Source organism: Macaca thibetana, chromosome 3, assembly GCF_024542745.1.
Source record: "Macaca thibetana thibetana isolate TM-01 chromosome 3, ASM2454274v1, whole genome shotgun sequence".
NCBI classification, from domain to species: domain Eukaryota; kingdom Metazoa; phylum Chordata; class Mammalia; order Primates; family Cercopithecidae; genus Macaca; species Macaca thibetana.
The window spans coordinates 156331416-156346899 of NC_065580.1; the positions used below are offsets into that span (position 1 = coordinate 156331416).

At 41.1% G+C, this 15484-nt stretch overlaps 1 protein-coding gene across 2 annotated transcripts in view; it reads left to right on the top strand.

Annotated features, from left to right (window-relative positions):
* Window positions 1–15484, top strand: part of DSCAM (DS cell adhesion molecule) — an 861731-nt gene that overhangs the window by 166143 nt on the left and 680104 nt on the right. For both annotated transcript variants that reach the window (XM_050784546.1, XM_050784547.1), the window contains one exon: window positions 12374–12691. In XM_050784546.1, the coding sequence (XP_050640503.1) occupies window positions 12374–12691 (318 nt within the window). The remainder of the gene's footprint in view (window positions 1–12373; window positions 12692–15484) is intronic.

Sequence of the window (15484 nt, forward strand, 5' to 3'; positions counted from 1 at the left end):
CAAATAAAAAACCATTTTGGAGCCTCAGAATCAGCTAAATGTTATGCTTTCTAGATATGTTTACCTGAGGCTAAGTTATATTCCCTTTCATTTTGGAAGACCTTTACATAACCAGTTCATTTTAGTAAGCATACCCACTCACATATTCCTATGCAATCAATAAAGGTAATTTGAACCCAAATGGCATTTCCATTCAAAATGAATGTATCCAATTTGCAAATTCGATAGCCTGTTTTAGTTCTCATGTTTTCTGACCTCTCTGAAGCAATTGACAGTGTTGAAAACTGTTGGTTAACGTCCCAAAATGTCTTTTTGTTTCTAAGACATTACTCTCTAGGGTTTGAGCTACTGATCTCCTAATTTCCTATTTATCTCCTTCATGATTCTTTTCCAATTTCTTTAAACTCTTTAAATTTTTAATTGAAATGTTAAATACACGCAAATCACTGTGTACACATGCAGTGTGCCCAGCACCCAGATCAAGAAAAAGAACATAGCCTGCACCTTGTACACCACCTCATGCCCCTTTCCATTCTCTACACCTGACCCCACCCCCATGGGCAACCTTTATTCTCACTCTCAACATCATAGATTAGTTTTTCCTATTTTGATGTTTGATATAAATGGAACAATACAGTGTAAATCTCTTTGGTGTCTTTTTGCTTTTCTTCACCATTATAGCTGTGTGATTTATAATTTATGTGCAGATTATTCATTGTTATTGGTATGTAGGGATTCAACGTGCCAATATATCACAATATATCAGTTTTGTTATTGATTGGTATTTGGGAACTTTTCAGTTTGTGACTCTTACAACTAGTTGCTGCTGTAGATATTCCAGCATGGATTTTTTTGGTGAACATATGCATGTGCTTTTGTCATATAAATGCTTAGGAATGAAATTATTGAGTCACAGTGCACACATGTGCTCGCTTTAGTAGAGACTGATAATTTCCCACAATAACTTTACTGATTTACATTCCTACCTGCATTGTTTGAGGGTCTTGTTGCTCCACAGTCTTAAGACTCTGAATATATTCTGTCTTTTCCATTGTAGTTATTCTGGTGGATGTATAGTAGTACCCCATTGTACTTTTAATTTGCTTTTTCTTGATGACCAATGGCACTGAAGCACTTTTTAATGTGCTTATTGGCCATTTATATATTGGCCTTTGTGAAGTGACTGTTCACACCTTTTTTGTGTGTGTGTGTGTGTGTTGTTTTCTTTTCTTTTCCTTTTTGGAGACAAGGTCTCACTGTGTTGCTCAGGCTGGAGTGCAGTGGTGCGATCTCGGCTCACTGCAACTTCTGATTCCCAGGCTCAAGAAATCCTCCCACCCCTGCCTCCTGAATAGCTGGGACTACAGGAGCATGCCACCACGCCCAGCTAATTTTTGGTTGAGAGAGGTCTTGCTGTGTTGCCCAGGCTGGTCTTGAATTCCTGGGCTCAAGAGATCCACCTACCTCGGCCTGCAAAAGTGCTGGGATTACAGGCATGAGCTACTGCACCCAGCACTTTCGTCCATTTTTGTTGGACTATTTTTTTATATTAGTGTGTAGGAGTTCATTATGTATTTTGGGTACAAATCTTTGGTCAAATATTATTTTTCTACCTTATAAAGTACTACCTATCCCTGAGGATTTACTTCTGGTTTTTGTCTCTTCTTGTTCTTTACACCTGATATGGTTTGGCTGTGTCCCCACCCAAATCTCATCTTGAATTCCCACATGTTTTGGGAGGGACCCAGTGAGAGGTAATTGAATCATGGGGGTAGGTCATTCCTGTGCTGTTCTCTTGATAGTGAGTAAGTGTCATGAGATCTGATGGTTATTATAAGGGGAAGTTTTCCTGCACAAGTTCTCTCTCTTTGCCTGCTGCCAACCACGTAAGACGTGACTTGCTCCTCCTTGCCTTCCACCAGGATTGTGAGGCTTTCCCAGCCGTGTGGAACTATTAAGTTCAATTAAATCCCTTTCTCTTGTAAATTGCCCAGTCTTGGGTATGCCTTTATTAGAGGTGTGAAAACAAACTAAGACAACACTTTTCTTGGAATATCTCACCCAGTGATAGACTTCCATTTCCCTGGCTGCCAAATCTGCCTCTAGGGTCTTGGACTCCTATTTCCAATTTGCTATTGGGTGGCCCAAGGGCAGTGCCCTCTTTACCTTAGTGAAACTGACATGTCGTTTCCTTTACCAACCAGCTCTGTCTTGTAGGCTCTCTTTGTAATGGTGTAACTGTGCAACTGGGCATGCAAGCAATTACATGTGCCTCGTATTGACTTTTTTATTTTCTTCACTCTTATTGCTCCCACATCCCTGCCCACCAATGCTGGTAGGATCATATCAGACATATCTATAATTAGGCCTTTTTTCTCCCTTCACACCACCAATGCCCAGCTGGCCTAGACCTCCAGCAGAGCAGTCTAGCCAGACTTTCTGCCTGCAGTCTTCTCTCCCTGTCTACTCAGAGTTTACTTTCTCCAACTTCAGTCTGGGAAATTGATTGTTCTTTGTCAGGACTTTCAATGACTCCCTACTTTTTAAAATAGCTTATTAAAATATAATTTATATACCATAAAAAGAATCCACTTAAAGCATTCCGTTTAATGGTTTTTAGTATATTCACAGATATGGTGCCTTCACCACAGTCAATTTTAGCAGATTTTCATCACTTCAAAAGAAACCCTGCACCCTTTAGCTATCACCCTCCTATCCTGTCCCATTACCCCAGTCCTAACCATAGGTAAACCACTGATTGACTTTATGTCTCTACAGAGCTCCCTCTTCTGGACATTTCATATGAATGGAATCATATAGTATGTGGCCTTTTGTTGCTGTAATCTAGGGTCATCCCCATTGTAGCTTGTGCCAGTGCTTCACTCCTTTTTATTGCTGAGTGATATCCCATTGTACGGCTAAGCCACATTTTGCTTACCTATTCTTCAGGGGATAGACACATAGGCTGTTTCCACCATTGGCTATTATACATAATGCTGCTTTAAACATTTGCACACAGTTTTGTGTGGACATATGTTTTCATTTCTCTTGGGTATGTGCCTAATTGTCCTTATTGTCTGCAGGGCTAAGCTCATGCTTTTTAGCTTGGCAACCGACACTCTTTACAATCTTGACTTTATAATCAGCACCTGGAAGGTAACCTCTTGCAGGTCAGTGCCCTTCCACACCTTGGTTATTAGTGTGTCTGCTGGTCTTGGCATAGTGCCAGGTACATGATAGGTGCTGAAGAGTGTTTTCAAGATAAATGAATCTGAGGAACCTGTAGCTCCCTCTTCAAATCATGCAACACTTTTAACTGTGCATTGAATTTCCTGCTTCCCAGCACCTTTTTATTTCTCTCCTGACTGGGACAACTTAATGTCCTAATATTTTTTAAGACTTCTGCCTAGAATGTACTTTTCTTTCCTCCTCTGGAAAGTTGTTTCCATTTTTCCTAGGTCAGGTTAGTTTCTCTATCACTTATGCTCCTGTTGCATTTTGTGAATGTTTCTGTCACAACGTTCAGCAAATAGAGTTATAATTTACCTCCCTACATGAACTATAGTACCTTTCAGACTAAAATTTCCTGGACAGTAGTACCAGGACTTGTTCTGTCTTGCATTACTGGGTGGTTCCACAAGACCTGGTACCTAGTAGGTGCTCAATAAATATTACATCAGTGAATGCTTGTGTCATTGCCTACTGCAAATTCCTCCCACATCTCCTCTTTTCACCCTGCCCTGTGTGAATCTTAAGAAAAGCTAAAATATTGACTTATTTTCTTTTTGGTGTAACATTCTTCTCTATGTTTGTCACTGGAGCCTTGGTTATGCCATCTGTTACAGCGATGTAAAATATTGAGAAGTCTGCAACTGAAGAAACAGTTCTCCAAGGTCCCTCCCCTTAGCTCCGTTAGTGTTGGTACCCCAGGATTTTCAACCCTGAATTTCACAAGATTGTGCCGAATGTTTCATTTAGCTTTCTGTTCTGAACCCACGATTATTTTTTAGGAACTTACACACACACACACACACACACACACACACACACACACACACACACGATTCACATTAAGGTTGCCTCTGCCCTTACTGGAGGAAGCAAATGTTACTGTATTAAAGAACAGGAGGCACTCTATAAAAAGAAGTGCTATTATTTAGGCAGATGGATGGTCCCTTAGATGGAAGAAACAAAAGCTGTTGGAATATAGTTTGGGTTTTCTTTTGCCTGTGGCCATATGATGTGTCTCTTAGAGAATGAGTTTATGTTACATTATTAAACCCAGTGGCATGAAGGAGAAAGACTAATGTAAGATTCTTTAAAAATATAAGGAGAAGTGACAGTAATCCCCCGTAGGTCGCTTATCTCTTTAACTACAAGGATTAAACATTTATTTATCATTTTTTTCCTGCAGTCATTTAAATAACTTCACAGGCTGGCTTGTGGAATGTGATTTTCAATAAGAAACTATACATTTAATTAAGCAATGTTTCTTGTATACATTTGCATTTTTAAAGTCTTGCTATTCTTAACAAGACTGCTTTTAGGATACAAGAGGATAAATTCAAATATGACCAAATTTTGCTTAGTTCAAATTACCCACAGTCGGGTTGATAGAAGAATAATGTAGGGGGAAAAAAAATAAAAGAATCCTGGTGGAATTAATTAGCCTTGAAGAGTGACAGTTACCTCATTCCTAACAATATGTTTGGGGTAATGTCAGTTTCTTAGAAAGCTCAAATGTAAAATTACAGTGCTACTATCAGCATTTTTATTTGAGTTGAAAACTGCCATGTTGAACTATTAACTATGCTTCTGATCTGAACCAATTTCTTAGTTAGCAATAATTTTCATATTCTGACTTATGAAGCATTGCTAAAGACTTTAGTTATGGTTGGGAGAGAAAACTATAAAACACTTATGACTTGATGAACACCCCTGCCTCTCTTCTCTGTGGGTAAGATCTATCACTTGTACAAAATGTATTTTTCTCTGCCACCTTTTGACGAATGGTGTTCACTGTGTTTCCCAGCTTAGCCATAGCCCCCACTGGCCCTGGAGGGCAAACTCTTGGTTTCTGCCAGCGATGGAGACCAAGAGAAAAAAGATGGATGATTCAAGTAAGATACCTGGAGGATGCTAAATCTCATGGACACAGCTTCCCCTGGATCTGACTTTCCAGAATACAGGCAGGCATATAATGAAACTAGCATAGTGATGTGAAGAGGCCTCACCTATTCTTGTATGAGTGTGAAGAGTGAAACTTTCGCGAATTGTTGTCTTGGTTCATTTTCTGCTACTATAACAGAATACACAAACTGAGTAAATTATAAACAACAGAAGTTTATTTGGCTCATGGCTCTGGAGGCTGAGAAGTCCAAGGCCATCAGGTGAGGGTCATCCTGGGTGGAAGGATGGAAGACAGAAGCAAGTGCTCAGGATAGAAAGAAAATGGGGGCAGAATGTATTATTGTATAAGGAGCTGACTCCTGTGATCATGACATTAATCCATTTATGAGGGCTCTGCCTCTTATGAGTCACCTTTTTGAGGTCCCACCTCCCAATACCATTACCCCGGCAGTTAAATTTCAACATGAGTTTTGGCAGGAACATTCAAATCGTGGTATTCTGCCCTGGCCTCCTGAAACTTCTAACATACAAAATGCATTCATTTCATCCTGGTACCCCAAAAGTCTTAACTAATTCCAGCATCAATTTGAAAGTCCAAAGTCTCATCTAAATCAGATATGAATGAGACTTAGGCATGATTCATCTAGAGGCAGATTCCCTCCAGCCATGAGCTATGAATCAAAGCAAGCTATCTAATTCCAAAACTTAATGGTGAGACAGGCACAGGATGGACGTTCCCATTCCAAAAAGGAGAAAGAGGCAGGAAGAGGTGACAGGCTCCAAGGAAATCTAAAACCCAACAGAGAAAACAACCTTAAGTTTAAAGCTGGATAATAATCCCCTTTAATTGCATTTCCCTCACCCGGGGCACACTGGGATGGGTGTTGGGTCCCCAGGGCCTCAGGAAAAGCTGCCTTGATGGCTTTGTTGGGCTCTTGGGCTCAGTTCACCCAGAAGCTCTCATGGGTTGGAGTCTTGTGCCTTCAGCTCTCCCAGGCTGATGTTATGTGCTGGTAGCTCTACAATTCTGGGGTCTCAGGGCCAGCCCCACTTCCATGACTCCACTAGGCATTACTCTAGTGGACAGTCTCTGCAGCAGCTCTGGCCCATTAGTTCTTCTCAGCACCGCCCTAATGGGGACTGTTTGTGCCAGCTCCTCCTCTAAAACAAGTCTCTGCCCAGGGCCCCAGGCTTTCTGGGAGGTCTTTGAAGTTTAGGTGGAGGAACCCATGCCCCACAGCTTTTGCATTCTGTGCACCTGCAGAATTAACACAACGTGGATGCCACCAAAGTTTACGACTAGTATCTTCCAGAGCAGCAGGTTAAACCAGGCCTGGGACCACCTGAGTCATGGCTGGGGCAGCTGAGGAATACTTTGTTACAATGCAGGGGACAGGTCCCGACACAGCTCGGGTAGCAAGCCATGGAGAGTGCCCAGGCGTAGTTATTAGATCATCTAGTTATTAGATTAATGTCTCCTCTGCCTCCCCCTACTTCTTCCTTTATTGGGACAATCTAAAGTTGGTGCTTAGTGTTTAAATGACTGGTTACATGACCATTTAGTTGCTTAACAAGACATAGTGCTAAAATGCATGAGCTCATTTCACCATACCAATTCTTGACCACCGCATGCCATTCTCATAACTTTCCAACAGTTCTTCCTAATGAAGTTCTTTCTAGGCTATAGTAGCCCAGGAATCTCATTACACTTGCCCCACCTCATCCCCACACCAACATACTTATTGATATATTTACTAAACTTAAAGAATGAAGTTGTGCCACGTGCACTGTAAGGTGTATTTGTGCAAGGAGAGAGAGCAATCCCTCCCATCTCTCTTTAGTGAGGTTAGGGGTTAACCTTCTTGGTTTTACTAAATAGAAGTCTGCATTCCATACAGGCACACGAGAGCAAGTTTTCCTAATGTAACTATGACTCAACACACATCTCAAGGCCCTGCAGGATTCTGTGTCATTGACCACTGTGTTTATACTGATAAACTTTTCTATAATTGAAACCTTTGGCCCTGGTGATATTTCCATCCTATATGACACCAATGAAAAGAAAACAGTATGGCGATTCCTCAAGGATCTAGAACTAGATGTACCATATGACCCAGCCATCCCATTACTGGGTATATACCCAAAGTATTATAAATCATGCTGCTATAAAGACACATGCACACGTATGTTTATTGCGGCACTATTCACAATAGCAAAGACTTGGAATCAACCCAAATGTCCATCAGTGACAGACTGGATTAAGAAAATGTGGCACATATACACCATGGAATACTATGCAGCCATCAAAAAGGATGAGTTTGTGTCCTTTGTAGGGACATGGATGCTGGAAACCATCATTCTTAGCAAACTATCACAAGAACAGAAAACCAAACACCGCATGTTCTCACTCACAGGTGGGAACTGAACAATGAGATCACTTGGACTCGGGAAGGGGAACATCACACACTGGGGCCTATCATGGGGAGGGGGAGGGGGGAGGGGGGAGGGATTGCATTGGGAGTTATACCTGATGTAAATGACGAATTGATGGGTGCTGACGAGTTGATGGGTGCAGCACGCCAACATGGCACAAGTATACATATGTAACAAACCTGCACGTTATGCACATGTACCCTAGAACTTAAAGTATAATAATAATAAAATAAATAAATAAATAAATGAAAAAAAAAAGAAAAGAAAGAGTTTTCATTGGTGCCATATATGGCCTAACAGCCAGAGTGATCCTCAGATCTCATCCCAGTGGTGGACCTCTTAGGTAGATATCATCGGCCAACATCCCCAGGGAGGTGTTGGTCTTCGAGTGTGATATCATCCACGTTGTTATTTCTAGCATTGTTGAACAAGACACTTCTTGAGATGCACAGATTGACAATAGCTTTTGATACTTGCCCTGATCAAGGAGAAAGAGGGTCTTTTCAGGGGCCCCTCTACTTTGGGGACATCTATACTCTGTGGCTCTCACAGGGGAGCAGAATTCACATCAGTATGTAGGCTTTCCTGTTCATAATGGAAGGGGGCCACAATTTGTAAGCATCTCTCTATATCAGGACCTCTGCTAAAGGCTTTCGTCTGTACCTCCCACCTTCTCTCTTTCTCTCTGTCTCAACTTCTAACAGTCAGTTCCTAAACTAACTCCAGTCTACTTAAAAGAGATGTAATTTTGTGAAATAGAAATTCCAAAAATACTTCAAAAGGTTACATTATATTATCAACAGAAGTTTGATATACTTCGTGAATTATGAGATGGAAAATGAAAAAATGGGGACAGTGAATGCACCAACTAACAATTACGAATCACACACAGCTTGCTAGGCATTAGGTTTAGGCCTGTGAGCTCATTGAATATGTGAACTTTAAAAGTCAAAATGTTTACATAATAGATAAATGTTAGATTCTTACATGAGTATGTTTTCATAAAACAAACTACACATTGTCACTGTGCAGATTCAATGGGTTCCCAAAAACATAACAGCCTGAAAGTCTTAGTTGTGTCATTGCCTTATTCAATGTAATAATTATTGCTTGTAAAAATGTTTTAATCCAGTGATAATCTAGATGTAGTACTTTCTTCCATCTTGGTGTATTTTATTTATTGCTCATGCTGTATTGGGGAGCTCATATGGGATGTTAGTTGGCACTTTCTGATTATTTTATTTAAAATAGAAAAACATCTCAGAAAGACACGGTTGTAGAGGGTAACTAGCAGAGCCTCAGTTGTTGTCACATGTTGAGTTATCTGAAGGGAGATGCTCAGAGGAAGAGTTGGCACGCAGAAGGCCTCTTGGGAGTGTATTCTCAAGAGACACATCAGCAAGGATGTGAGGAAGGCAGAATGAGTGGAGGGAGAAGCTCCTCTGCAAAGCTCTGTCAATAGTGGTCTCAGCTGGGATGCACCTTCAGCATTGTTGCACCTTAACATGAGGGGGCCAGGCCTGTGGAGCCACCTTTGACCAGTCATTCCCTGCAGGCCTCAGACAAGGCAGTTCCCTGTAAGTGGGGCTGGTTCCCAGTGTGGGACTCAAGAGAGGACCTGCTGTGGGGCAGGGTGCATTGGCCCTAAACGGGAAATATGGAGAGAGCCCCACAGTGTCCACTTCAAGTGGCAGCAGGAAAGTACGTGCTGTGAGAGAGTCAACCACATCTATCCAGCCTTGTGCCAATGCTTGGATGCTGTGCTTCCTAACAGCAGGGTGGGGACTACCTGCTACCCTCACATTTAGTGAGCAGGCTAAATCTTATTATTAGAGGATGAGTCCAATCACCTTTGTAAATAGTGTTAATTTCTTCATCTCTTTCTTACCAAATCATATCAATTAACTACAGGCAAAGTGAGGGCCACATGTATCTTATCTCACAGACTTAGTAGCAACCCCAGCACATAGCAGGAGCCTGTAACCCCTCAGCCCCATACCGTGGAGAAAGACTAGGTCTGGAAGCACAGGCCACAGACCCACTCTATAGAGAGCTGCCTCTAATCCCCACCCAAATGAGGGGGACTGTTATGCCACATTTGGTTCTAAGATGAGGAAACATAAATCACAGAAGCCTTCATCAGAAAGACTGAATCTAGTTCTGCCACCTTCTAGCCCTGCGTCTCGCTCAAGTGACTGTATCCTGTGTCCTTGGTCAAGTGACAGCCCTGTGAATCTGCATGTCATTGTCTGCAAAGTGGAGCCTTTGTTTACCTAGCAGAGCTGTTGTTCATCTCGAGTGTTATAAGATTGTCTGGTATGGAGTACTGTGAAGCATCCAGTAAATGTTATTCTCACCTCTGACCAGTGAAGTTCATTTGAAATATCTGGGGCTTCTCCTCTCTCTTACAAATATGTAACTAGTTATATACTTGCTTTAGAAAGTCACAGAGAAGCTCAGATGGGCGACAAGTAGGCCTTCATTATGTTTATAAATCTTTTGTTTAACTTGTAAATTCTGGAAGTAACGTTTTATTTGTTCACATAACCAACACTCCAGAAAACCCTTGTTTAGGCCCTTAAATGAATTAAAAAGCTAAATGTGTATGAACACTTTTGCTGATATTTACTTGTAGAAGTGAAAGGAGAAACAATGTAAATGAAAAGAGCAGGAAAACAGTTCATAAGAATATGCATAAATTGGGCCGGGAGTGGTGGCTCACGCCTGTAATCCCAGCACTTTGGAAGGCCGAGGCGGGTGGATCACGAGGTCAGGAGATCGAGACCATCCTGGCAAACACGATGAAACCCCGTCTCTACTAAAAAATACAAAAAGCTAGCCAGTCGAGGTGGCGGGCACCTATAGTCCCAGCTACTCAGGAGGCTGAGGCAGGAGAATGGCGTAAACCCGGGAGGTGGAGCTTGCGGTGAGCTGAGATCCAGCCACTGCACTCCAGCCTGGGCGACAGAGCAAGACTCTGTCTCAAAAAAAAAAAAAAAAAAAAAACAAGAATATGCATAAATTGTACATTCACTGATACTTACTTGTGAAGTCTGTATAGAACCATGGAATTATGTAGATGATGTATAAGAGAATGAAACAGTTATAAAAATGGTACCTTTTATGTATGTACACTTTAACATGATATAATTATATAGATAAGGCATGGAGGCAGGTGGACCAGAAGGGAAATGTAAAACTCAAAACAGACACTGTAGGCTGGTGGAGTTGAGTCATGCTTTTGTCAGAATTCTCTTTATTGTTATGTCCTATTTTAAATAAAAGTGCATTGTTGATTTGACATTCTATTTTCTGATAATGGTGTTTTTTTTTTTAACATGGTTTACTCTACAAAGAACCCAAATTTACAAGAAAAAGACAACGCCATCAAAAAGTGGGCAAAGAGAAACTTCTCAAAAGAAGACATTTACACAGCCAACAAACATGAAAAAAAGCTCGTCATCACTGGTCATTAGAGAAATGCAAATCAAAGCCACAATGAGATACCATCTCCTGCCAGTTAGAATGGCTATCGTTAAAAAGTCTGGAAACAACAGATGCTGGAGAGGATGTGGAGAAATAGGAATGCTTTAACACTGTTGGTGGGAGTGTAAATTAGTTCAACCACTGTGGAAGACAGTGTGGCGATTCCTCAAGGATCTAGAACCAGAAATACCATTTGACCCAGCAATCCCATTACTGGGTATATACCCAAAGGATTATAAATCATTCTATAAAGACACATGCACGTGTATATTTATTGTGGCACTATTCACAATAGCACGTGGAACCAACCCAAATGCCCATCAATGATAGACTGGATAAATAAAATGTGGCACATATGCACCATGGAATACTGTGCACCCATAAAAAGGATGAGTTCATGTCCTTTGCAGGGACATGGATCGAGCTAGAAACCATCATTCTCAGCAAACTAACACAAGAACAGAAAACTGAACACTGCATGTTCTCACTCATAAGTAAGAGTTGAAGAATGAGAACACATGGACACAGAGAAGGGAACATCACACACCAGGGCTTGTTGGGGGTGGGGGGCTGGGGGAGGGATAGCATTAGGAGAAATACCTAGATGATGGGTCGATGGGTGCAGCAAACCACCATGGCACATGTATACCTATGTAACAAAACTACACATGTATCCCACAACTTAAAGTATAATAAAAAATAATAAAATGCTTTACATGTGATTTTCAATTTTAATTAAAAATGTGACTAATTTTATTTCATAATAACCCTCAGTGTACCTAGTAATGAGAGCAATTTGATCCCAGCAACAAGATCTAGGCATTCACACATTCAGCTTCCCTTTACTGAGAGCCCAGTGAGAGCTGGGCGCTATGCTCCAGGTAATAGTGGGAGTAAATCAAGACCTTGTCCTCATGAGGCTTATCTCTAGTGGCAGAAGATAGACAATAAGTGAATACAAGCTATATAATACACAGTCCGATCATGGCCAGTGTGGGGACAAAACAGGGCTTGGAGCATGAGGCAAAAAACCAATCTATTAAACAGGGCTTGGAGCATGAGGCAAAAAAACAATCTGTTTAAAAATTAGCATCCAGGGTAACTTAACAGTTTGTGCACAAAATGTGAAATTAGGATGGCGCCTTATTTTTTAGTATCAGCCTGTCTGCTCATAGCATTTTGAGAAAATTTGAGTTATTTGGTTTTATTTGAGCCTGAGCCTCATGATTAATTTTCAAGATAACTTTCTGAGGCCAGACATTGAACTGCAAATGTCAAAGGCATGTTTTACTTACCCATGGATCCCCGTGTTGTCTTCTTGCAGTTTTCAGTGAAGACCTACACTCCAGCCTCTACTTTGTCAATGCATCTCTGCAAGAGGTAGTGTTTGCCAGCACCACGGGGACTCTGGTGCCCTGCCCCGCAGCAGGCATCCCTCCTGTGACTCTCAGATGGTACCTAGCCACGGGCGAGGAGATCTACGATGTCCCCGGGATCCGCCACGTCCACCCCAACGGCACTCTCCAAATTTTCCCCTTCCCTCCTTCAAGCTTCAGTACCTTAATCCATGATAATACTTATTATTGCACAGCTGAAAATCCTTCAGGGAAAATTAGAAGTCAGGATGTCCACATCAAGGCTGGTGAGTACAGCTCTGGGCTTTGTTTTTTCTGTGCCTGCTTGGGGTGGGAGGACAATGACAATGACAAATAGCAAAATGCCATTGCAGCAGAGGACTAATGAAAACCCCATCGTCAGTTCATTCTGACCTTGCTGATGACTTCTTTAAGATCTCCTTGTTTAGATTTCAGAGTGCCTTACATTGTTGGAACTAAACCTTGAAAGCAGCAATTAGCAAGTTGGCAAGTTCTAACATCCCACCCTCCTTATATTTTGTCTAATTTGATACTCTAATTCAAGTTTTCAGCGTCTCAAATCCAATGCATTTGCTTCCACCCCTCCTTTTTCCCCCTTGCCCTTCCCCTACCCCATCGTGGGGGAGGAGAAAGAGAGAAAAAATATGACAAATGGTTGAGCTGGAATAAAACCATAGCATCAAGATGTACTGTTATGGAAACAGAATCAATCTAATATCCTTGCTTTCCTTGTGAAATAGAAAGGCTATTTTAACATTTTTGACTGTATCACATGTTGCTGAAATGTTGTTGGTGCATAAATCCTGAATGGGCTATGTTCCTTTTAACAACATATTGTGTCTTTTTTTAATCACCAATGCTACAAGTCAACCCAGGAAAGAATACTGCCTGAGATACACAGACATCAAAGGCTATATATACAGGACAGATTGTGTGGTTCTATAGATTTAACAAAGCCCTGCAAAACAAACTCACAGCTAGACTCCTGTTAGCAAACAGCATTTTAATTTTTTTAAGTCTAGCTCTGAAATACTTGTGTAGACTGACATAATATAATAGCAGGGCAAAGAGAATGTGACTTTGATTTTTTTCTTATACACCAGGTAGCTGGGGGAGCTTTGCAATAATTTCTTCAGTAAGTGAGTAGGTGCTGGTAGAAGACATCACAACATGAGAAAAATATGAGGTGTTTCTGAATTCCTGCATATGATCTCTTTGATGTAAGCCATCAAACATTAGACTATGACTCATGCTGCTAGCTAGTCATTTTCCCAACTATATTTTGATCTCTGTGACACGCTCATGAATTCCAAAACCTGCATGAGGATTCACATAAGGAAGAACAAAAAAAGATTGTCTTTAATCAAGATATATGAAAATTTGATGTGTCAAATAATTACAATAAAGCAAATGCAATTTGTAAAGGGACCTCTAAACCTGACAAACAGGGAGATATAGTGAATGACTTTTACTGGGAAGACTGCACATTTTAATGATGTGTTATAAAAGCGTATTTATAATCTACAAAACACCACTTATAGGGAAACCTGGAATTTCAAAAAACTATATCTGTATGTATTAATCCATTATGTCTGCCTTGGATTTTCTGTCAGATAAAGAAATGAAATGCTTACTCCTGTTTTAACTATCGTCTTCTAAATTAGTCATAGAATTCATTGTTTTTTGCATGACACTGAAAGTTTTAGAGCATGGAAATTGCATCATCTTGTCTGGCATCTGTGCTACCTGCCTCTTCCTACCCAGTTGTGCTTTCAGTCTTTATGTGCTGGTGTTCTTGACATCTGAAACCCTATGGACGATGAATCCAGAATATAGATGACTCCTGTATGAGTTTGAACGTATAAGATGGGCAGTCATATTACCCAAATCAAATTTCTCTCCTGATTTCATTTTGCTTTTTATTATGAACACATAATGGTTATAATAATCTTTAGGTTGTCACACTGGATACTTGAAAATCTTTTTTCACCCTGTTTATATAAATGTGGGTACAGAACTGGAAGCTTGTACAAAAAGGCAGATGAAGAGCATAAATGCTACCTTTTTTTTGACAGCTGAAGGGTAAGTTTGAAGGCAATGACTGCTCACTCATGGGGCATCCTGTTCTGTATCAGGTCATCCTAAATGTCTAAATATCCCTGTAGATTGGTGTTTGGATTTTCCCGGAATAAGTTTTTAGGTTGAATGATGTCATAATCTTTCCTTTGGCAGCACAAGGGATTCTCATTCTTAATTTTCAGAAACTTTGACCTAGGTCTGGGTGCTAGCAATTGAAGGAAGGTTTACTCATCATGTGTCATTGATCATCAATCCTAGTTCTAACGTAAGATATTTTCTTGCTTATTCTAAGGGCTGGAATGCAGGTGGGCCACTTGAGACAGTATTGCTCCTTACCCAGGCTGCCTTTGCTACATAGCAAGTAGCAATCAGCCGCATGATCCTGGGCAAGTCAGTGGATTTCTTATGATTGTTTTCTCCTTAGCAAACTGTGGTTTCTTTTTTCTTTTTTTCTTTTCTTTTCTTTCTTTCTTTCTTTCTTTTTCTTTTCTTTTTTTTTTTTTTTTTTGAGATGGAGTCTCACTCTGTTGCCCGGGTTGGAGTGCAGTGGCATGATCTCGGCTCACTGCAAGCTCCGCCTCCCAGGTTCACACCATTCTCCTGACTCCGCCTCCTGAGTAGCTGGGACTACAGGCGCCCGCCACCACACCCGGCTAATGATTTGTATTTTTAGTAGAGACGGGTTTCACCACGTTAGCCAGGATGGTCTCGATCTCCTGACCTCATGATCTGCCCGCCTCAGCCTCCCAAAGTGCTGGGATTACAGGTGTGAGCCACCATGCCCGGCTGCAAACGGTGCTTTCTAACATTTGACTAGAACTTTTGCTTGTGGCCGAGATGGAGGTGCAGGAGCCACACTTACCCTTTTATCTGAAACAACCAAAAACCAGTGTCCTGAGGCTGATATGGTTTGGCTCTGTGTCTGCACCCAAATCTCATCTTGGAAGATAATCTGCATAATCCCTATGGGTCCTGGGAGG